This window comes from Melanotaenia boesemani, chromosome 7, assembly GCF_017639745.1.
Source record: "Melanotaenia boesemani isolate fMelBoe1 chromosome 7, fMelBoe1.pri, whole genome shotgun sequence".
NCBI lineage: Eukaryota > Metazoa > Chordata > Actinopteri > Atheriniformes > Melanotaeniidae > Melanotaenia > Melanotaenia boesemani.
Genome location: NC_055688.1, coordinates 31,654,547 through 31,677,453, shown reverse-complemented (window position 1 = coordinate 31,677,453; position 22,907 = coordinate 31,654,547). Strand labels below are relative to the sequence as shown.

The window sequence follows — 22,907 nt, the reverse complement described above, 5'->3', positions numbered from 1 at the left end:
ATTTTTGACTTAAGAATGCAACAGCCATTTGTATTGTCTAAATTAGAGTGTAACTTAAAACTTCTTAAAGCTTCAAGCTGTGAAGTCATAGTGACTATGTCTGTGTGCAAGTGCAAGAGGAAATTAAACTGTTCTGTACACACTAAGTCCAGCAGCAACATATATATTTCAAGGTTGGTAAATTTATTATGGTAAACTTAGAAACTACTGCTATTATTACCAGGACTGTTACCAGCAGTCACATATTGTCTCTGCATGACATTATTCAAAAAGAAACAGGAACTGTCCCCTTGTCAAACTAAGGCAAATTTTAGTGGACATGTGTGTATGTTTGAATTTAAAGTGGATTATTAAATGTTTCTACAGTCAAATCTGGCAGAAATCATTCTTAGAAGATTTATAACATGTTCTATTTTGGTGTATATTCAGTCACATTTGCATTAAAACTGTCAATGAATATAAGGCAACTAATTCTAGACAGAATCAGCAAGCCACCTATAAGAACGTGGAGGAATCTGAACTTAAGAGTCAAAGCTGTACAGTTAAGCTGCTTCTTGAGTTAGTTGATAACAGAACTTGCTGATGCATGCGAGTGCAGAGGGACATTTGGTGTTACTCGAGCTTGATGTTGCAAATTCACAGGGTTTGCATGCACTATCTACAGAGAAAGAATTAGGGTAGGATTAGTTTAAAGGCCAATATTTAAAGATTACAGCTCAATATGTTAAATTATTTTAAATAAATTCTCCCTGATTATGTATTAATTTATACTTGTGTTCTAAAACAATGTTTGCAGGGGTTTTAGGGGGTCGGAGCGGGTTCATTTTGTCTAAATGTTAAGAGCAGTTCATTTACTGTATATATTTAACAATCCTCAATACTCTACCCCATGATAGATATTTACAGGCTGGTAATGAACATTAAATTTCTGACAACACAAGTTCATTAATGGCAGGAAGAAGAAGAAGACACCAGAGTACCACCAGAGTACTGGCCCAAATATAAGACACTGTTTCTGGAAATCCAGTCCAGTTCACATTAGAGGACTAGATTTTTTTGTGTAATTCAAAGAACATTATGTTTTCGGTTATAATTCAGCCTCTAATCTGCAAAGGAAGCTATGTTAAGAAAGCTGGGTTTAGTGTTATGCAGCCAGCAAACTGAACTAAATTAAAATGATCTGTTATTGCACTTGCAACCTTTACTTTCCTTTGCTTTCCTGTGAAGTGAACTGCTTGGTGTTCAGCCAGGTTTAGCAAAATTCCAAACAGAAAGTACAAACAATCACTTTATAGGGAACTTTGAATTATGTAGGGAAAAGTTAACAACTCTTTATCACCTAACAGTAAGCTATAAAGTAAGCTAAAATTTACCCAGCAGTCATGGACTGGTTGAAATAAAAAAAACTTGCAAATTAGTAGAAAAAAATAGAAATATTTGATAGCTTAGATAAGAGAATTAGTAACAAAGGAGCATTCCTTATAAGATGGTGCTCAGCATGCAGTACAGCATGGTGTACCTTCACATTTTCCATATCAGAGCCAGAAGGTGATGTTTCCCTGGGGAACCATTTTTAACAGAACAGTCTGTATTTTGATTGATTTATTATAAAAGAAAATTACTTGTAACACCAGCATATTTAGAAAATTGCTGCTTTTCTAAATAAATAATTAGAATATAAGCCAAAAAAGCTACTCCCTGCTGTACCTAACAGGTGTGTGTTCCGATAAGAGGATGAAAAGTCCCACAGGGGCATAGCTGAAGTTGTTTTGATTGATTATTGTTGATTAAAGCTGAAACTGAAAATGATTTAATCAAATAATTTGTTTTCTGAGAACTGTTGTACTGATTTTACACATATTTCTTAATCACTTAAGTTTGCTTTCTGTTTATGTTAACTGCTATTTTTTCATCTAATTATAAAAAAAATAAGTAGTTTACATGCTCTTATGGTATGTTTTTGCATTTAATTTAGCATCTTTAAATGTTTTCAACCAAAAACAAGTGAAAGTTTAGAAGTGTCGTCTTATATTCAGGCCAGTGCAGTAGTACTACTAGAGCCAGGTGGAGGGTTGTATCTTTGTGTGGTACAGGCTGAGGGCTGGACTTGGGGCTGGTCTAGGATCAGGACAGGGTTATGCTGGGAAGTGCTGTGAGGTGTCGGGTTTGGGTTGGAGACTAACCTTTCTTGCGGCGTCGTTGCTGCCACACTCCCCTTTATCGTACCACCATTTGTTTTTCAGTTTGTCTAAGACGGCTTGCTCATTGAGTTTCAACACCGCTAGGTTTACTGGGATTCTTCCAACCATAAGGAAATAACATAAATAACATATTATACCATGTTATTTTATGTTATTAATAAAAAAAAAACAACAGCAAACAAACAAACCAAAAAAAAAAAACAGATAGCAGCAAATACATCCACACCATACAGCCTGGGCTTGCTTGCTTATTGCTAAAGAAAAGACATATCACACACACACACACACACACACACACACACACATAAATATGTAGCATAAACATCATTAGAACATCAGAGTCAAAGTGATATGCATTAATACTCCATCTAGCTTGGTTGGCTTTCTCCTTAAAGTAGTAGATGTGTATTACTATATCACTTTGGGTAACCGGCAGTCTGCTCAGCCTCACTTGTGCAACACAAACATCTCAGTTGTTTTTAAGAGATTATTTTTTAAGAGAATATAAAATTCATTTTACAACCAGAAAAAAAAATAATAATAAAATAAATAAATAATAGAATGCAGTCTTAAGACTGAGACTTTCTAAAGATTTTCCTTTTTTTTGTTGAAGCAGGGAACATGAAGCTGAACATTCCCTCTATGTAGGTTTCAGATTCATCCCTTTGCTGGCCAAATGGTTACCCTCCTTTGCACTATTCAATTGCTCTTCCCCAAACCAGAGAGAATAAGTGTTGCGGGAGTGGTAGTGTGGCGTGGACCTGCCGGTTACCCCCACCCTCACCACCCTTTACCAGCAGGGTGTATCGAACTGGCTCTGACCTTGGAGTCCCCGCCCCCGCTGCCGCACTCTCCCTTGTCGTACCACCACTTGTTTTTCAATTTGTCCAAGAGGCCCTGCTCGTTCAGTTTTAACACCGCCAGGTTTACTGGGTTTCTTGAAAATAATATGAAACGATAGCCATTAGGAGACAGTCTATGGGACAGATATAAAGAGTTTTGTCGCATGGTGGTGGTGAATATGATAACACTGACTTGGTATTTAGGAACTCTCCTGCATATAGCTACTGATATGAAGCAGGAGCGCTGGCTTTCAGTGCACATGATAGTTGCATTCCTGCAATGGGCTGAAATGTTTGAGTGCCCATACAGTAGTTGAGTCAGGTTTTACCAAGCAGGGGCCTCAGAGAGAGGCAGAGCACACACTGAAAAGAGACGCCTTGGATGTGTTACTCCACCTACAGATGGTAATTTCCTTTCAGATGCCCAAGCATACACATTGGTATGGTAAATAACCTACCAATGTTAGACTACAACAGCATTATGGTGAATTGAGGCCTATGTTGAATAATTTATAACGATCAGTAGAGACACATGCAGCTAGAGGCCTTTACTGTTTTAGCTGCCAAGTTCGCCTTCAAGTCGTTTCCTTAAACCGTCTGAAAGGAAATTATATGGCCAACCATAGATGGAATCACAGACTCATCCAAAGCATCCCCCATTGGTTGCTCTCTCTCTGGTATAAGTGTGTGTGTGTGTGTATTTCCTATAGCTGACTGGCTGTGAGCAAAGACTCTCTCCATCCACAAACTACAGAAAGGCAGAATCTAAAATCAGAACTTGCATAAAATAATGCAAGATTACAGCCTTACAGCAATACTCCCTTACCCATCAAATCAGCACCAGATCTGTACAGAAAGTGTTTGGTTTAGTTTTGGTTTATTCTGCCTTTCTCATCAGCAGAGACAGAAGAGTCTTTATCCACAACCTCGAGTGCACGACACAGCTGTAGGGAACACAGGTCTCCTCAGGGCCGGTAAAACCTCTGAATTCTTTCTCTGCCCAGCGAAGTCAGACAAAAAGAAAGAAGTCAAAGTGCATGAACATGGATGGCCTTTGAGATCAACAGGTTATTTTGTTAGTTTGGAAAGTTGGTGGGAGGTGAACAGATGTCAGGAAGGCTTCAGGGTGTTAGTGGGACAGGGTAAACTGTCATGAAGGTGGCTGGGTATCATATATGTGAGAAATGAAAGAGAGAAATTTAAACAGAACATTAAACTGGTTAATCTGAATGTCTTCTCTGAAAAGATTCCTGTAAAAGGAAGTGATTCCAAAATGTAACTTTCAATCAAGCCTGCAGATCAAGATGAATAACAACATTCTCATAAACTGAAAATATACAGTGAAAGAGTTTTGAACAAAAGAAAAAGATGTGGCAGGTAAAAAAAAAAAAACCTATCTACAGCAGTTTTTAGAAAAAATAGGATTCAAGAAAAAAGATCCTGCAAAAAGCTGACAAATAACCTGAAAGATACATACAACCTCATTATTTCCATGAAAAGCTGAGGTATGCCAAATGACACAAGAACTGGACAGAAAACCATCAACTACAAGTCTTATAGAGTGATAAATCCTCCTCAGACCTCAACGTTACTAATGCATTGTGGGATCATCTTGACAGAGAACAGAATGAAAGACAGCCAGCATTTAAATAAGAGCTTTGGACAGTCTGGAGAATTATTCCTGAAGACTACTAAAAGAAATTACGAGGAGGGTTCAGACTGTCAGAGAATAAAGGCCATGTTGAGTTTCAAACCCATTAGAATCATACAGTTTTTTATATATATTTTTACAAATTTTCATTTATGTTTCCCTTTTCAAATCAATCACTATGCATATTTCCCATTTTGCTGGTAAAATCTAAAAGAAAGAGGGGTACGTACTGTGATTTAAATGTTGACGAAGCTAAAAAAGAATGATGACATGTTAAGGTTTCAGCTTTAGAGTTTTTATACCATAACCTCTATATAAATGATCTTAAGTCTTCATGTTCCCAAATAGTGAGGTGGCATATCTATGATTGGGATCAGCTGACACCCTGTTGGTGCAAAAACATTAATTAGTAACTTACTGCAGGCCTGATTGAACCAAACTCTTCAAATATGCAGGTCATTTACTGACATCTTATCACAGGTGGGCATGAAAAACTGAAGTTTAACATGGTTTAATAGCACTCATCCAATCATGAATGTTAGCAGGCTGTTAATGAAACTCAAGTCAGGCATCTGTGAATGACCAATATAACAACCTGAGATCAGCATACATCACTCATCCACTAATTACCAAAAAGAGAGGGCGATAATGTGGGCCATCCTCAGCAGTTAAACGCAGTATCCTGCTGCTATGCTATGGGTCTAGACCAACCGCTCTACATGAGTTCAGAGCAGATTAATTTCACCACCTGCCTGTAATTGCTATCACTAATGCAGCACTTACTTGATGTGTAAAATCAGATTTCCATGAAATTTAAAAAGGAGCATCTTAAGAAACATTTCTACTCAGTATTCTGACCCCTGGCTGTCAGCCAAGGTGGAATCCCAAATGAATCGTCAGTGAGACTGAATGAAATCTTCCTGTTTGGCTCCTTTCATTAAAATGAATGAGGCCTATTAGAGACAGATTAAAAGCTTCAGATGCCACCAGCATCTGCACTCTCTCTGTGGTTGCAGGAGAAATATAAATGGGAAGTTGGTTATGGTGTTAATGTGATGTGGATTGACAGCTGCTGCTCATCAATGGGAGAAGTAAACCCAGAATGAATTATTATTCATTAGATCATTTATCACATCAAATGTGAAAATTCAACTCTGCTGACTTCACATTCAAGGTGTGAGCCCTGGCTTAAGTGTGAAAGTAGCCATGTGGGATGCTGATGATTTAAAATGTCCCCCAGATTTATATAATGTTTGGCAAATTTACATCATGCACTTTTGTTTTTGTAATTTTGAATGTAATTGGTGGGCTGTAATAACATGAGGATGGCATCTCAAGGTTCTACTTTACACTTCTGCTAGTGCTCACAAGTCAGCTTAAACACGTAAACACAGTGATGTTTGATAAAAAAAAGAAAAGAAAAAGTCTAGTAATGAGTTTCTGAGTAATGAATGCCATGCTTTGTACATCTGATCCAAGTACATTAAGAATGAAGAACCTAGCACCACAATAAACACGCTGCATTATTATGATAAAAAGATGAATAAAGAAATCAAACTGCATGAAATTGCTCAAAATGAATGCAAATTTTAAGTTTATAATGAGCAAACACTGAGCTCTATGGGCAAAAAAAAAAAAAAAATGGATAAGAGCACCTAAAGGTTTTTATCTAGCTGAGCTGCAGTACCAGGGGATTTACCTCAGAGGTGATCCTTTAGGTGTGGCTATTCCATAACCTTTGGAGTCCAAGTTCCCGCCCACCTTCATAGTGTCGCACGGTTTCCTCTGCTCTATGTACTCGTTCATTGTGGACTCCAGCAGGTAGGCATACTTGCCTTTGGACTTCCTGACTCTCATCACACCCTCGTCGGTCGTTTTGACGAACACTGACGGGTCAGCTGACTTCATGTAGGACCACATCTTCTCAAACACGGCGATCTTTGACCTCTGACAACCAGAAATGTTAACGAGAGAGGGATGGATGAACAGGGGAGGAAACAGGGTCAGTTTAAATCCTTAATTATCTGTCTCCATGCTGCTTGTTAAAGTCAGACACCTTAAAAATGTCACATTATTAAGCAAGTAAGGATTTGTGGGCTCACACAGCGTAGCAGGCCAATAATAAAGCGACTTTATAAAACAGGTAAAAAAAAAAAAAGGTTTTGTGAATTTATGAACAATGAATCCTCACCCTGAAGAACTCTTTGGTGGAGCCGGCATCTAGCGTTCCATAGGCGATCTCTGTCTGCTTAGCAAGATCCTCTGCACTCTCTATAGGAGACACCATCCTCTCCACGGTGAGGAAGGCAGCCAAGTTAGCAGTATAGGAAGAGATGATGATGAGGGTGAAGAACCACCAGACGCCACCAACAATGCGGCCTGAAAGAGACCTAAAACCAGAGGGAGAAGATATTGTTGACTAGTCAACATTAACTACACTGTGTTAAAGATGCAGGATCAATTGTCACTGTGTGCATCTTTGATTAAGAGACGTGATTGATTATATGCTAATAAAAGAATTTGAGCAATAGCATAATTGATTTTATGGTCAATTTTACAGACAATCAGTAAGAGCAATCTAAATACCTCATGATGTTCACATCATCCAAGTGACCTACATTGCATCACACACTCTGCACTTCGTTTCACCAGGCTTGGGGAGCTTAGCCCAATCTGCTGAGGAAAGATAACCAGCTCCACAAAGGCCCACTCAGTTTTCTGCCTGCCAAATTAATCTCACTTAAAGAAAGTTGCCAATACATTTCATGGAACCACACACATTAATTGTTGGGGATTAATAAGCAGAGGAGAACACTTTACCGCTGCTCTAATTGCACTTTCAAGGAATAAATAAAATAAATAACGATGAGCAAAATCCCCCTGAGTCAAATCCCTGTCTCTCCTCTCTGCATGTCTCTTCACCTCAAGAGAAGCCAGCTTGAACAGCAACAGCAGAAATCATGTTCAGTTGCATATCGGTAGCCGACAAGCGCCGGGGCAGAGAGTGGAGGAGCTTATGCAATGAAAATGACACAAATCTGAAACAAAAAGGGCTTTCATGATTCACCTTTGTGTTGTCAAGCCAAATGGAGCGTGAACATGAAGGCGAGATTAAGTATGGATGAAAAACAAATAAATAAAAAAGAGAGAAGCTGAAACATAATCATTTAAGATGCTTTTCAGATGATGGGTGGATGATGAAAGAGCGGCGGCAGATGAGTGGAGAGCAAACACAAAGTAGATGCAGAGCCTTTGAAAGTCAGAAAGCAAAGCTGCCTGCTGGATGTGTGTGTTTGAGTGTACGACTTGGAATGTCTGCATATTTTTAGAGATTTCAGTGATTGCTGCTCAGATGGGAGAACTTAAACTTTTTCTGTACACCAAAAAGGACCATGCATTTCCAAATAAAGTGAATAATAGGCACTACAGCAAATGATTAACTAGCAAATTGGTTGATTCCTCTGCATCAAAACTTCATATTAAGTAGTCACAGAACGTTAAAAAAAAGAACAGTTAAACACCATCACTTGCACATTCAGCAACTTTTGTCTTCTTCACCTTTTGGTATAATAATAATAATAATAATAATAATAATAATAATAATAATAATAATAATAATAATAATAATAATAATAAAACTGCACCAGTATCATTTATGCCGACATCTCTGCAGAAAAGTAAATCTAAGTGGAAAAGTAAACTGTATAAGTGGTCTCCCTAAATTATTAGTGCAGAATTAATATAATCTTCATAAAAAAATACAATAGCCAATTTTGCATTATATAATTGTAGTACATGAAATTATGCTTAATTAAAAAAGTATAAAAATGTATAATGTTCAAAGCTTTTAAACAGCAATTAGGGAAAAATGTTGTAAGTAGAGGTTTTACATGTTGCACACTGAACTTTTATAACAAAATGCTTGACTCTGTGCAATAAATATAAGTTTGAGGTGAAGGTGTCGTACTGTACGACCTCAGGCATAAAATACTTGGTGAAAAGAAGCAGACTTTTCTAAGCAGCCCAACAATGAGTCTTAACCTAAATCTCATTGAAAACCTTTAGAGAGGGAAGAAATCTGTCATTTCTATAGGGACACTGGACTAATATCTGAGTTTTTAATAAAGCAGGGACTTTCAGATGACTGAAGGAAATGAGTTTGTAATTATTTAACATCCAAATGTCTTCAGATTTATAGTTGAGGGCAACTAATGTGTCTTTTTGTATAGAAACCGAGAGCGGCCACAAATGCAATTATTTATTTTGATGCCATTATCTGGAGATCACAAGATAATTTACCTCATTACCTTGAAAAATCTGCAACCTACTCTAATTTATCCTACGATAGCATTTTATTTTCTACAGATTACGAGATGATGAAGGTTAGCTGGAAAATTTAAAGCAACACTACAGAAGTGTCTGACCTTAAAACTCTGTGCTCTGGTTAATTTTGATGGCACACTAAATTTCATTACACATTCCTGGAGTCCTGGAGCACATTCATTGCCATGCAGTGTCCTGAGAATAAGTAACACTTCATATTTCTTTTTGCCCAGCCTGCAGTTGTACAGTTACACCTGCAGAGTTTCCTCACACATAGATAGACCAATGTATGGTGCATCGCCACAGAATCGACTCAAAGCGCCCCCCCACGAACACAATTTTAAAATAAAAAAATTAATGCTGTCAAAAATAGCGTGTTAACGGCACTAACTAATTTAATTGCATTAACATTTTTAATGCATTTGACGCATGCGCAGCATGACAAGCCCAAACATCCGTCATTTCTCTGTTAAAATGGAGATGGAACAAGATCAGCCAGCTGGCTCTATGGATGGATTTGAGCATAAAAAAACATTGATGGAACAACCAGTGGGCATCACATCCATGCAGGATGATTTTAACACCCACACTTTTCCCGGTAAGTGGGTTCAACACCTCCGTGTTTAAAAAACAAAACTTTTCTCTAAGTTTTGCATAAATATGGCTGCTCTGTGGTCCTCTCCATGTCTACGCCTCCTCCTCTCTCAAAACAAAAACAAACAAAAAACCAAAAAAACAGCCAATGAGAGTTGTTTTTTTTGGGTGATCCTGCATTGTAGAGATTTTATCACTGCCGCACAAAGACACTTCCACTTCAATGAAAAATGTGTTTTTAGTGAGATCGTCAATCTTATCAGAGATTCTTCATCAATGCTGACTGTTTAACTTTAGTCGTCACTGGTGGTCTTATAACAGATATTATCACCAAGGAGATGGTTGGTTGGGTAGAAACAGGTTAGTTCTCTCATCTATTAAAGAACTAATTTTAAAAAATTAAGATTGAGCTGAATAATCTCAGCAGGTGACGGAGGAACAATAGATACACATACAGCTCAGAAATAGTGTTTTATACACCTTCTGCCTTACAGCACAGCGACACACGGCAGCAGGTGGACATCAGTTTTGAATCCACACCAATGCTGACTCGGCTTTAACAGCAAAAATGACTGTACCGCTGCAACACCTAAATTTCCCAGCTTGGGATGAATAAAGTACTTCTATCTATCTATCTATCTAAAAAGATGTTATCAGAGGAAAGGTAAATAAATAGAGAAAATGATAGAGCAAGAAATAAAACAAGTTAATATGGGACTAAAGAGCTCAGAGCACTTGATACAAGACATGATAAATCATCATCTTCGTTAAGGGGTGCCAAAGTGTAAAAAATCTGCTAAAGTTCAGAATAGATGGCTATCTGCCCTGCATTTATTGTTCAGTTCACTTCCTGGTAACAGCTTTCCCAAACCCTAACAAAGAAAGACCTTTTACTTTAATTGTTGTTTTTAAAATAATTAACCAAATTAACTAAGTTTTTATCTCAAGGAGCAATTATAAATTATTTTGTTATCTGGAAAAAAACATCCTTGTTATCTCAAGGTATCAAGATACTTAATGCGTTTTCTTAAGATAATGATGTAAGAGGATCACTCTTGGTTTCCTTATCTCAGCCTAAAAATACAATTTCTGTTCTGCTAACTATTTAAATAAATCAGTTTCCAGTTTTCACGCTGTGTGTACACAGTCCAAAATTTATAACATGACAGTAAAGGCCAGCTCATTTGTCTTTAATTTACTTAGATTTTTTTAGAGCATAAAAGCTTAAAGTAATTGGCATTTCTTTACAGTTTAAATGAGCTATTAAAATATCCATAACTGCTATATTAGTGTTCATTCTACTTTCTAATCTCTAGACAGTCACCATGCACCTCTGTGAAAAAGGAGGGCTGTGATGACCCCTAAAACATGATGGGGGGAAAGAGAGCATAGTGTTTGGATGAAACAGTAAGGAAGAGGTGGTTGGAAGGGGGGCAGAGAAATGGCAGAGATAAAAAGTAAACCACCAGTACCACCAGAAGCAAACATATTCCTCAGCTTTGACTGCTGCTACCCTCCAGAGATGGCAGTAAACAGTCGTCTAATCCTTTCCCTTCAGTCGTCCTGTTTTCTTTTTCTCTCTTCATCCTCTCTTCTTTTCCTCCCCTTCTGTCCACCATGCATTTTCATGGTTTCCCCCTGCCTGTGCTTCCATGTGCTTGTGGGCTGACAGGGGTTTGTTTTGGGCTAAGACAACAATGGTCTACAACTCGGCACTAACGCCAACACATTCAAGGATGGATGCGCACACAAACACACGCTCTGCCTTGCAGAGAACAATGTGTTAGTTTGTCTGTGCAAGAGAACAATGGGGTCACCGCTTGTGAGTGATGAGGAAAAATGGGCTGTTTGTATGTGTGGGTGTGTGTTGAGTCTCCTGCAGTTGTCTTCCTCACTAGCTGAGCAGAGCAACTTGCAAACACAAATATGTTTGTTTCCTTTTGAGCTGCCTTCCTCTAAACTTTCTTCCAGCTTCTCATACATTATTCCACAACAGCCAACCTCAGTAAAACATTAACTCAGCTGTCTTATTACAGTAAAGGAAATCTTCTAAGTAGCACTGTAATTTTATACTCTTGTTAAGGCAATGATTAATCAATTATTCACTCTGCTTCTTTTATTGCAATGCGAAGAAAAAGGAATGTTAATATAAAACTGTAATGTGAAATATTAGATGTATTATTTCAACTTTAGGGATGAAATAATATATCTAATACTTTACTGACAGATATAATAGTGTGCACAATAATTCTTCATGGAATTATACCAAATATTTATCACTTAAAGCCTTCAGATTTCACAGAGTGACACACATTTTAGTTTTTGTACCACTGTTTAAAGAAATAAATAATCTGGTAAAATATAAATAAGCCTTTTGACAAGGAAAGAAGAAAGCTTTCAGTATACAGCAGGGTTTGGATATGATACCAAATTTAATAAACCTGATTTTAAAATCAACCCTCACTGACTGTAGTTTTGGAACAGTTTTCCAATACTGTTCATTGTGTAGGTGACAGTAAGATTCTTGTAAATCTGATAAGGGCTGAGATTTTCCCAAACCCAAAGTTTAACAAACTCCATATTTTCTATTACAAAACAATGTGAAGTTAGAAAAAAACAAATACAGGACAAAGTGACAGGACGTGGCAGATGCAGACTTTAATGACATATTGAGGCAAATTGGTTTTGAGCAATCTAGGTGTGATTTCTCATGCTCAGATAACTGCAATCATCTGATAAAGGATATCAAATTATGTAAATGATCACTTGAGTTATTTGATAACTCTGATTTTTGTAGTGCACATGGGATATTTTTTTTTCAGGTAAAGAGGATAATCTGAGTCAGTTTTCCTGCCAGGTTGCATTTTGTGCAGGTGAAGAGAAGGGACTCTGGATGTTTTGTGGAATCAGAGACTATATGTAAAAAAAAAACAAAAAAAAAAACTAAAGTTTGTAATAGATAACTTTTCATTCATGGAGATTCTTTTACTTTATGTCTCAAGCAGCATCAGGCTATCAGGACACCAGTATGAATGTAGTAACAGATACGTATGATACAGAGACAAAAGAACCACACTGATAGTTTTCTTTTCTAATTTGATTATTCATTTTTTCTTGTTTCTCTTAATCTGCTCTCCCTCTGCTTCTGCAACATTTACGGTACCATAAAACATAGCTATGCTTTGTTATACAGTCTGCAAAATTACTTACATTAACAGCTGATCTTTGAGCATTAGTTCTGTTTTGTGTCCTGTTCAATACACTTGTAAACAACTGCCTCTAATTTTAATTAATTAATAATCATTTGTAATAGCAAACTTATTAGAGTGAAGTGAAATGAGTATTAGCACTTTGCAGGACATTAGCTCAAAGCTTTCCTGGTTCTTCTCATAAATGAATTTCTATTTGACTGAAAATAGTTGTTTGTTTCTGGCCTCTTTCATGCCCATCAAGCTCATAATTATTTGCTTATAATTTGTTATATGCTTGTCCATTTTACTTTTATAGACATCCCGAATGTCAAAACTGGTGTTCTTAACCTGCAAGTTGCACTTTAACAGCCACTGGGGTGGATCCTGGTTTGTCTTTGAAGAAAATAACACTGTAGAAGGAACACATGACTTAAGCTGGAGCAGAATCACTGTAGCTTTCATGTTTCATAACAATTGACATCTCGCTTTTACATGTATCAGTGCTGAAAAGATTAAATGAATTGCATACTTTTGCATAATCCTATTGCAGTTTTGCACCCTGTAATAATCCATTCTTTGAGAAACGAAGAGTGGTAGTCATGTAGCCCTCCAAACAGAAGGGCATTTGAAGATCCTTAAGATCCCCACCACTACTTAATCTCCAAAACACCTGGACAACTTCTCAATGTAGCAGAATGTGAGACAGAGATTTAAGGACAAAGGAAATAAATTAAATTGATTCTTAATTCCTTCTTTTGTGCCTTTTATTTAATTGAACTTTTACAGAAAAATGTCATGGACACAACACAAATGGGATCATCTCGTATCTACAGCTTCATCCTCTGCTACATGATCTTTACCCACAGCTTCCTGGGAATCTGCTGGAAAACTAAAATCTCATTAGAATTCCCGTGGCTGGCCTTGCCTCTTCGATGTAGTAATTAGCAATGACTAATGACTTGAAAGTGTAAAAAATGAGCCAGTAATGGCCACATTACAATGGATTAGGAATTGTAGAGGTTTAGATGAGAAAGAAATGGTATCTAATTATGGTGTGATTCTAAGACAAATCAGGGATGGAGAGGGAGTTTCCTGCTGCAGTACTTTTTAAATATTATTAATTCATTTTTTTTTTTTTTGTTAAAATTGACTGAAACAGCTGTATATTCTTCATGAATGAATGCATCCAGCCCCATATGTGTGTAGTGGATATGTAAGACTAAGCGTAACAAAGTGGAGGTTGTAAACAAATTGTATCCTTGAAAGCAGAAACACCTGCAGATACAGGTAGCATACTTAAAGATTTGTATCTACAAACACTTAATGTTAGTGAGTATATGCTGAGTGATGGGCCCCTGCTGCGCAACAAACTGCTGAAAGTATTCTCAGCACCCTTGATGAGAAATGATGACAGATGTATGAAGGCAAAAAGAAGGACAATCAGAAGGGCTTTAGTATTGTTTATGTTATAACTCAAAAAAATCTGATGTGTGTGTGTCTGTGTGTATTCTCCATTTGCTTTTACATCTCATTAATATGACTTATTTTCAAATTGAGGGATAGCTGTTCTATCGATACACAGATAGTCAGTTTTCCAAATGCTATAAAAGGATTAGGTGTATTCTTTTTTGAAGGCTGTGAGGTGTAAAAACAGAATACAATTACTGAGGTGAATCATCTGATTTAATGTGACAGCGCGGGCAGAGACTGATGGCCTACTGCTTCATCATGCTTGAGCGACATTATGGTAAACAGGCCTTATAATCTGTTTGGCACATTATTTGGAGTTGTGAATCAGCAAGGCTTTAATTATTATAATGTTCATCAATAAAGCTGCTTTCAACTGGTTTAACAGCCTTATTAGTTCAATCACATATATCATAGGGGTTTTGTAAACGAGCCTTTCCGCTGCTTTGCCTTAGCTTGGTTGTAAATGTTTCGAGTAGATAAAAGTTTTATGATTCCCCACAGTCTCCTCAGCAAAAGTAACTGGTTATTAAAAGCATACATAATAACATAGGCATGTCAGGATAATTAACCAGAATGAAGTATTTATGAACATGATTACCTTTTTATGTAATTTGGGTCCCTTTTAGATCAGCGTGGTTCCCGAAACCACATGCATAATGCCATTTTTGGTTGTCTGCCGGGGCTCGGAGCAGAGTGAAAGCCTGAACAGACATGCCAAATTGGATCTGTGTGCAACAGATAATGCTTTTACAGCACATCAAGTTGCAGAAAAACATGCACTTTTTTGCACTTGTCTAATGCATTCAGCTCGTGTGCAGCTTCCCACCCCTTCGTTCCGTCTCTTTTTCCTCATGCTATTGCTAAATGAGCCTCTGGAGAATGAGGACAGGTTCTAAACAATCTTGCTACCACACTGTGGGCTTATTCTTGTGTACTTTTGTTTGTTGCTCTTTTCTTTCATGAATCTTAGGTTCTATAATTTCAGAAAGCTTTAATCTCCAAGGCCAAGCTAACATGCAAGCTTTCAACATGGAGAGAAAAAATGGGGAAAAGCATGTCTCTTCCCTTAAAGGTCAGGATTAACATACCATTGAGTTGAAAAGGGAGCATTATGATAATGCTTCCACCCCAAAGCAAACGTACCACAAGCTGGTAATTACACTCTTTCAAGTACACTGTGGAAGAATTTTACAAAAGCATCATGGTTCTAAATACTTTGTAATTGTTTAATGCATGTTCACATAATTTAGAAGAAACAGAGTTAAGTAGCTGCTTTGCAACATAAGGCTCACTTAAGTGGTCGAGCATGAATACAAAACGGTTTAGCTTGAAGGCAAAGTGCACAAGTGTTGGTGACGAGAATCAGCGCAATGAAGATGTGACTGTAATCCCTGTACATGTGGTCACAAATGTGTTTGCTGAACGATATGATGAATGCTGTCTAAGCCACATGTAACCTGAGATAAGTCAGTGCTGGCATGCTGCAAGAGCACTTGCTATGCGCCCACACAAACTCACACATGCAAAGCCTCTTAGTCACTCCAGCAAGAAAACACGAGTCCAAAGACAACTACATTGCAACTGTTCACTGAAAATCAATAAAATATAAATGGACTTACAGTGCATTAGATATGCCTGTAAAATAACTGAAAGACAAACAAGTGTGTCTAATATTTGACACTTGATGTGAAGCTGCATTGCTGTAAAATAAATGTCTCTTTATTGTTGCCATGGCAACACAATCTGCACTCCAAACAGTAGAGCTGAGCTGAGGAAGACTTAAGTTATCTCATTCCTCCTCTTCACTCTGGTTCTCTCTCTGTAAGGGCATTCACCTCTAATAGTAAGAGAGGTTTGCCATTAAAGAGAGAAATCTCTCATCAGGTCTTCACAGGCTGGGAGACACAGGGCTGACTGATAAGCAGTGAAGCATGACATATTTCCAGGTGAACTGTTAGCTGTGTTTACGTTGGTTCAGGTAGATTTCCTTTTTGGCCTCGGCCTTGGTGTACAAGGACAGATATTCATACCCTATCACATCTGGGTGAAAGCTAAACCCCTTGCTGCATCTGAAAACATCCTGCATGTGTGACAGACTTGACAGAGTACACACCTCTGAGGGGATGGTATCTTTGTCTGTGTACAAAGCGTGATACTTCAGTGAGATCCTCTGGGAAACAGCACGCATGTGTGTGTCTACACGTCTCACTGATTTCTGCAAGTGGGTGCGCATGCATGTATGATCAAAAGTTGCCTTCATGCCATCTCCACATAAATAAAGCATAAGTTATGCTGTGAACTAAACTGAACTATTTATGAATAAATCATCCTTTTCACACAAATCTACCCAACTGCTTTGTGGAAGCTCACTAATTCTGCAATGATGTAACTTGGTGCAGCTTAATATGATCCAGTTTCTTGTTGTTGTGACAGCGATAACACAGTGTGATACTTAATTGATCCTTTTCCAAGATCAACGGTTTTCTTGATTACAAGAATTCCCATGGTTCCTCCCTGAAAGTTTGCTTAGCAACCAAACAGCTGATTCCGTATGATCAACACATAAGGCATTGTTTCAGTGATGACATCCAAACCAATCTGACTGCATTACATACTCAAGAGAATTTTTCCACCCAAATACAGCACAGTCTGTCAATGAAAGAGAACAAAACGTTCCAAAGTGCAAAGTTATTACCAACAAAAATGTAATAAATTCACTTTTTGGCTCAATTTCTCATTATTCAGATTCCACTTTTAATTTATTTAGACTGCATGAAACAGTGCCATGCTGATACCCTGTTACAGGGCTTTTCCTTTTTATCTACGTTTCATAATCAGTCATTGCTATTGCAGTTATAAGCAGAAACTACAACCCAGGTTCCAAAAATCTGAGACGCTGTATCAAATGTAAATAAAAAGAGAATGCAATGTTTGGCAAATCTCATAAACCCTTTTTCTTTCCCACAATAGAACACAGCCAACTTATCAGATATCTAATTCTTCGAATTGAGAGCATTTGTGCTTATGCCTACTGAAGGTTAGACACTGAGAACTCAAAAACATAACACAACATTTTTTCAGAAAACTTTGAAGACCCAGGGTCATAACCAAGCTGAAGGTGTGTGAGGCTGGACACAGAGTAGCACTTTGAGCTAAATGCTAAGATCACAATAGAAGTTTTCAATGTTCAAACAGAGCTGACTTAATGTTAGATAAACATAATGGTAACCTCATTCATGTTTTGTGTTTACAACTCAGTTTCCAAAAAAAAAAAAAAAAAAACAGGACATTGCCTAAAATGTAAATGAAAGCAGACAGTATTTACAATGTCAGTGTCAAGTTCATTTATATAGCATATTTAAACAACCAAACATGCTTCCAGCATACTTTACACAAACCAATAATATATAAAAACAAAAAACACAGGGATAACACACAAAGGTACAACATAAAAACTCCAATAGGGTGTCTTTACTCAGCCAAAGGCCAAGGCAAACAAGTGAGACATAGATATAAAAGCAGTTTGCAGACCGCACAATTAAAGGCAAAGTGTTCTGTCTCCTCTAGTTTAGATCAAGGAACCTCCAAGACCATCTGACTGGCTGAACAAAGTCCTCTGAAAGGCCAATGCAGTACAATCAGATCAGACCGGTATTCTGGGGCCAGCCCATGCAGACACTTAAAACAAAAGCATCGCAAAATAAATCCTGTACTTGACTAGAAGCCAGTGGAGTGAAGAGAGCACCAGAGTTATGTAAATATCTAAAACCTGCAGGGAAGTGGTACTCAAGGTATGGAGTTTGTAAGTATTGAGGTTTTAGAGCAACCTCTACGCCCATCCAGTCGTCTCTTTCAGGAATGGCCTTGAATATTTCTGCAAATCAATGCTAAACTGCATACTGCATCCATCACAACAACATGGCTTTGCAGGAAACCATGGGTGTATTTCCAGTGACACACTAATGTATTTTCTGTATGTTTGCTTAGTTTCACAGTTTTCCTAAGTAAAGGTTTCAAAATGGATTCAGCCTCAGATTTAGTGAGCTAGTGCAGCAGGCTCATGCCAACCACAAGCAAGTGGCAACAGAATATATACATTATATTACTTATAGTTAATAATGTTTTGTTAAATTCAACAACCCTAGCAAACTAGCAAACTTTTTCCTTGGTATAATTGATAAGATATTTCTAGACAATTTATCTATGGTGTTATTTATTTAAAGCACAGGCAGCTGCGTTGTTGCTTTTTCCTGTTTTGCATTGGAAACAGAAAAGGAAACATTGCTGGATAACAAGAAAAATACTGACCCTCCTGGGTTACCATAATGCACCACAAACACAATCCATTATTGAATGATTCTGACCGCCAGGCTGAGAAATTGCAGCTGTGACAGGCAGTGTGTGAGTGACAGAGCTGACTTATTTCAGCCTACAATCATGTAACAGGAGCAACATAGGCAGCGAGGAGACAACTCCACAGGGCCTTGCACACTTATGCGACAGACACAAACAGGTTCAAACTGAGGGCCAAGTCAGGTATGAGAGTAGTCCCTGCTACAGGTTTATGTTAAGTCTACTTAAATGGCTTTCTTAACTCCAAATAACAGACATGGGGCCTTTTTTATAGGCTTACTCTCTTACCATGTTTTATCAAAAGTAGTGACATAAAAAAACAAAATTTATGAAATGAAAATGGTTTGAAGATCCAAATACTTTATCGGGTTTGAAAAGAACAAATTCATGAAAGTGACACACTTAAACAAATAAGTTACACTTGACATTTTGCTTGAGTTTTCATAATTTAAATATACAACAAAAAGTTACATGAAACAGAAAGGACGAACCTACATTTGTCACACTATCAAATCCATTTCATTAAACTGAGAGGAGCCAGATTAGTTGCCTATGTTTAGAAACTGCTTGTGGTGAATGTGTGGGAATCTGCTTCCTGTCTGAAATGACAACCCTAAATTAAATGGAGTATATCTTCACAAGTGAGAATAATACAAAAGTGTCAGAATCAAGATATGTGTTACTGTATCAGAGTAAATACACCTGGAAAACAGTTGAAAATGTAAATGATTAGCTCCTCCTAAAGGAAACCCACATTACTTTTGGTAAAAAGCAGCTCCATTCATCTAGGGAAGCAGAAGCACTCAGAGACCTCCACCAAGCCATAGGGTCACTCACCTGAGAAAAACCCCAAAAGAGCAACAGCCCACCCAGTACCCACTCTATTTTGAAGCTTCTGGATCACCAGATCCAGAATATCAACATGATCTGAGCCAAAAAATTTCAGATTACATCTACTACCTTTTTATAATTATTTTTTTCTTTGTTTTGCAAATTATTCTGGGCATTATCTTGTGAGTTAGAAGCTGTAATGGTAAAAATATCCCTTTCTCCCAGTTGTAAAGACTCCTTTGAAAACTTCCTGGATCCAGACAGTGACCTGGATCAACACCAAAATGTAATCACTTGTTCCTTCATTACATTTCTGACATTTCCTGAAAATGTAATCAAAATCCATCCATAACTTATTGAGTTATGTTGCTAACAAACAGACAGACAAGCACACACGGCCATAAACATAACCTCTGCCTTGGCTGAGGTATTTGGTAATGTCTAATGATTAACTGTGCAAATTAAAAAAAAATAACCTGAGAAGTTTTACAGTTTTACAGGTGTTAGTGGTGTTACGCAGGTAATTATTTCAGGAACCCATCAGGCGATGTTGATGATCGACACCACTATCAGTGGTCACAGTCAGGAGAATCGAGGGATAGCCACCAAATTCACCTTAGAAACATTATGAGGATCTGGAAAGATGTGAAGCCCAAGATAGTATCCTATAGGCAGAGTGAATACTTCAATTTAAAACACCTCCATCTTCGTGGAAACTACTAGGACCTTTGCAAGTCAATTCAAACAATGGCAGAGTCATTGCAGAACATATTAACAGACATTTGACCACAACACAGCAAAAGGCATGATTTATGATTATGTGATTTTTTTTTGTTTGCTACTCTTTGGCTGCTGCTCACAGTTTTTGTCACACTGTGATGAGACATACTGTATTTGTTATCAGCAGAGTCTCTGCTTTCATGTGATGCCTTGTTTGTGTGGTTTGCTTTAAGTGGAGAAATTAGCAGAGGCACTAACGTGGACAGTACTGTTCTCGTATTTCTTGGGATTTTAATTGTGTTTCATTTAGATTGGTAATAGCAATAGGTCTAGGAAGGGCTTATCTGAAATAAATCAAACCATTGTAAAGAAGATCCTCTGCAAGTGGTTTAGATTTTAAAGTTTCCAAGAACCCCAACATTTAATCAAGGTTTTGGAGGCAACTTTAGAATTAAAGTGCAGAGAGGAGGCTTCTACACAAGGTGTTTTCCAAACCCAGCACAACCATTGGAAGAGGCAGAGAGATCTCTGAAGTCTGGAGAGCAGAGCGGATGAGAAGAGGACTGAAAAGAGGTGATGGGGAAGGAAGTAAATGGGTGGATGATTGGATGGATGGAGTGGTGTTTAAGTGTGTGTGTTTGCAAGGAGGGGGGGCAGTCTCAGAGTCCACCTGTCGGCAGAGATAAACACAAGGAAGACCCAAAAGCACAGACTGTGGCTTATGGAATGGCTTGAGTGACAGTCCTGACATTTAGAAAGAGCACAGTAAACAAGGTCTAATAGAGAATAAATAGCGCAGGGAGCAGTGTGGCCAATACACACACAGTGACGTACTGTATGCATCGATGTATCACAGTGTGTGATTGTAGATGTGTGCATATGGACATGCACATACACAAATACGTGCACATGAACTTTGATGCACAGCTACCTTCAGAGTGATACAATCAGTGCTGAGCAACAGGAAAAAAAATAGCAGTGAGTGCACGTTTTTAATAGATGCAGTGCAACACACACACACACACACATGCACGTAAGCAAATGGAAATGAAACACGCCCACTGATTAATCCAGGACAGAGTGGATCATCGGTGTTGTTCCTTGGCCTTTTGTCTCTGATTAAATGGAGAAGCATGAGAAGTGAAATGCTTCCAACTGTCTACATCACTGTTGAATCGGCTCTAGAAAATTCTGTCTTTATCTACTACTGATAAAGGCACTGTTATAGTAAGGTTTACAAGTATCTGTTAGGAAATATCAGCAGCTTCAGTAGATAGGTGTTTTTGGCATACTTATTTTCTTTAATGTTCTCATATATAAATATATTCATACCGTATTTATAAATCAGGGTTAAACCCTTTATATAAAAATGGTCCCAACTTACAGAGAAATTTTTAACCTTGTCTAAGTTCTACAAAGTACAAACTACAACTCTAGTTTAAGTTTCTACAAAGAATGAAGCATACTACTCTTTCAGCCACCTGAAACATGGCTGTATATTTGCAGAAGGTTAAAGGGCCATTCATGCTCCTTTACATACGTAAATAGGGATGTCCGTTTCAAATGGTGTCCTCATACTTCCATGTGTCTTTTACGTTGCCATGATTCTTATGTCAATTCCTCCACTAGTCGGCAGTGCTAAGTTCAGAGTACACCCCGTGTCCATTGCATATTTGTTTTCTGCGTCAAACATAAATAGGCCTTAACATGTAGTTATTTTTCCAAAAGCGTTATACATAGTCTGGTGAGTAATATTGTTGACTTTGTGTTCTCTGGTGAAAACTAAAACTAGTAAAATGTAGCTTATCAATATAACTGTATGGCAAACCAAGTTGATAGTTTGTTTTTGAATCAGTGATGAGATTGTAACAATGCACTTTTTATGTTTTATCCACATTACCTTAAACAGCAATGTCTCTTTAATTGAGTAGATAAATACTACAAATAACATTAAAAATGGCATGAACTCTATTTCAGTACAAAAAGTCATGTGACAACTGTTTGCTTAACAGCACCATGTCACATACCAGTAACTTAATATAAACACACAAGCTGTTTCAAACATGTACCATGGCTGATTTGGCAATGAAATGCAAGAGGATATGACTGGAGGAAGCATGGAAAAGAAGGAGGACAAATGATAGAGCAACAGTCAACATCATCAAACTGACTTTTACTGGCTGGAGAGAGCTAAGAGAGGACACAGGATGCAGGGCAGATACCATAATAGCCTTCATTAGGGGGCACCAAAGTGCCAAAGTTCAGCAGTACCCGCTTTAACTTGATCTAACTTATGGTAATATTTATGTCACCAAAATTCTCCTGATATCAGTGCTGGTTTTTAAAGAAATTCAAATAGTAGACCTGTCAAATCTAGAAAGAAATTAATTTACATACCTTAGAATTGGTTAAAATTGAACATATTGTGCAGGTTGTGAGTATATACTAAGGTGTAAGCGCAACAAAGTTCTTGTTTTTAAATGAAAAAGTCTCCTTTGCAAAGCACATTGTATTGATTTATCTTTTGAAACCCTGTGAAACTGAATAGGTGAGATTACAAGTACTACTGTCTCCTCTAGACAAGACAAAAAAGAACTATATTTCATGTTCCTTTAAAGCCTATAGACAAACTATAATGCTTTAGGAGAAATGTATCTAAATGCACCTCCCTCTGTGCGAATATGCACTGTGATAACTAGAGCAACTAGGTCACCCAAATTTTCAAGGGAAG

The 22,907-nt window shown here is 37.6% G+C and overlaps 1 protein-coding gene across 4 annotated transcripts in view; it reads right to left on the bottom strand.

Moving 5' to 3' along the window:
* gria1a (glutamate receptor, ionotropic, AMPA 1a) overlaps positions 1-22,907 on the bottom strand; it is an 83,107-nt gene that overhangs the window by 11,333 nt on the left and 48,867 nt on the right. For 2 of the 4 annotated variants that reach the window (XM_041990481.1, XM_041990483.1), the window contains exons 12-14: positions 6,886-7,084; positions 6,394-6,641; positions 3,024-3,138 (exon numbers count right to left, since the gene is read on the bottom strand). In XM_041990481.1, the coding sequence (XP_041846415.1) occupies positions 3,024-3,138; positions 6,394-6,641; positions 6,886-7,084 (562 nt within the window). Of the gene's footprint in view, positions 1-2,183; positions 2,299-3,023; positions 3,139-6,393; positions 6,642-6,885; positions 7,085-22,907 lie in introns of all 4 variants that reach the window. The other 2 variants (XM_041990482.1, XM_041990484.1) reach the window with 1 other exon arrangement.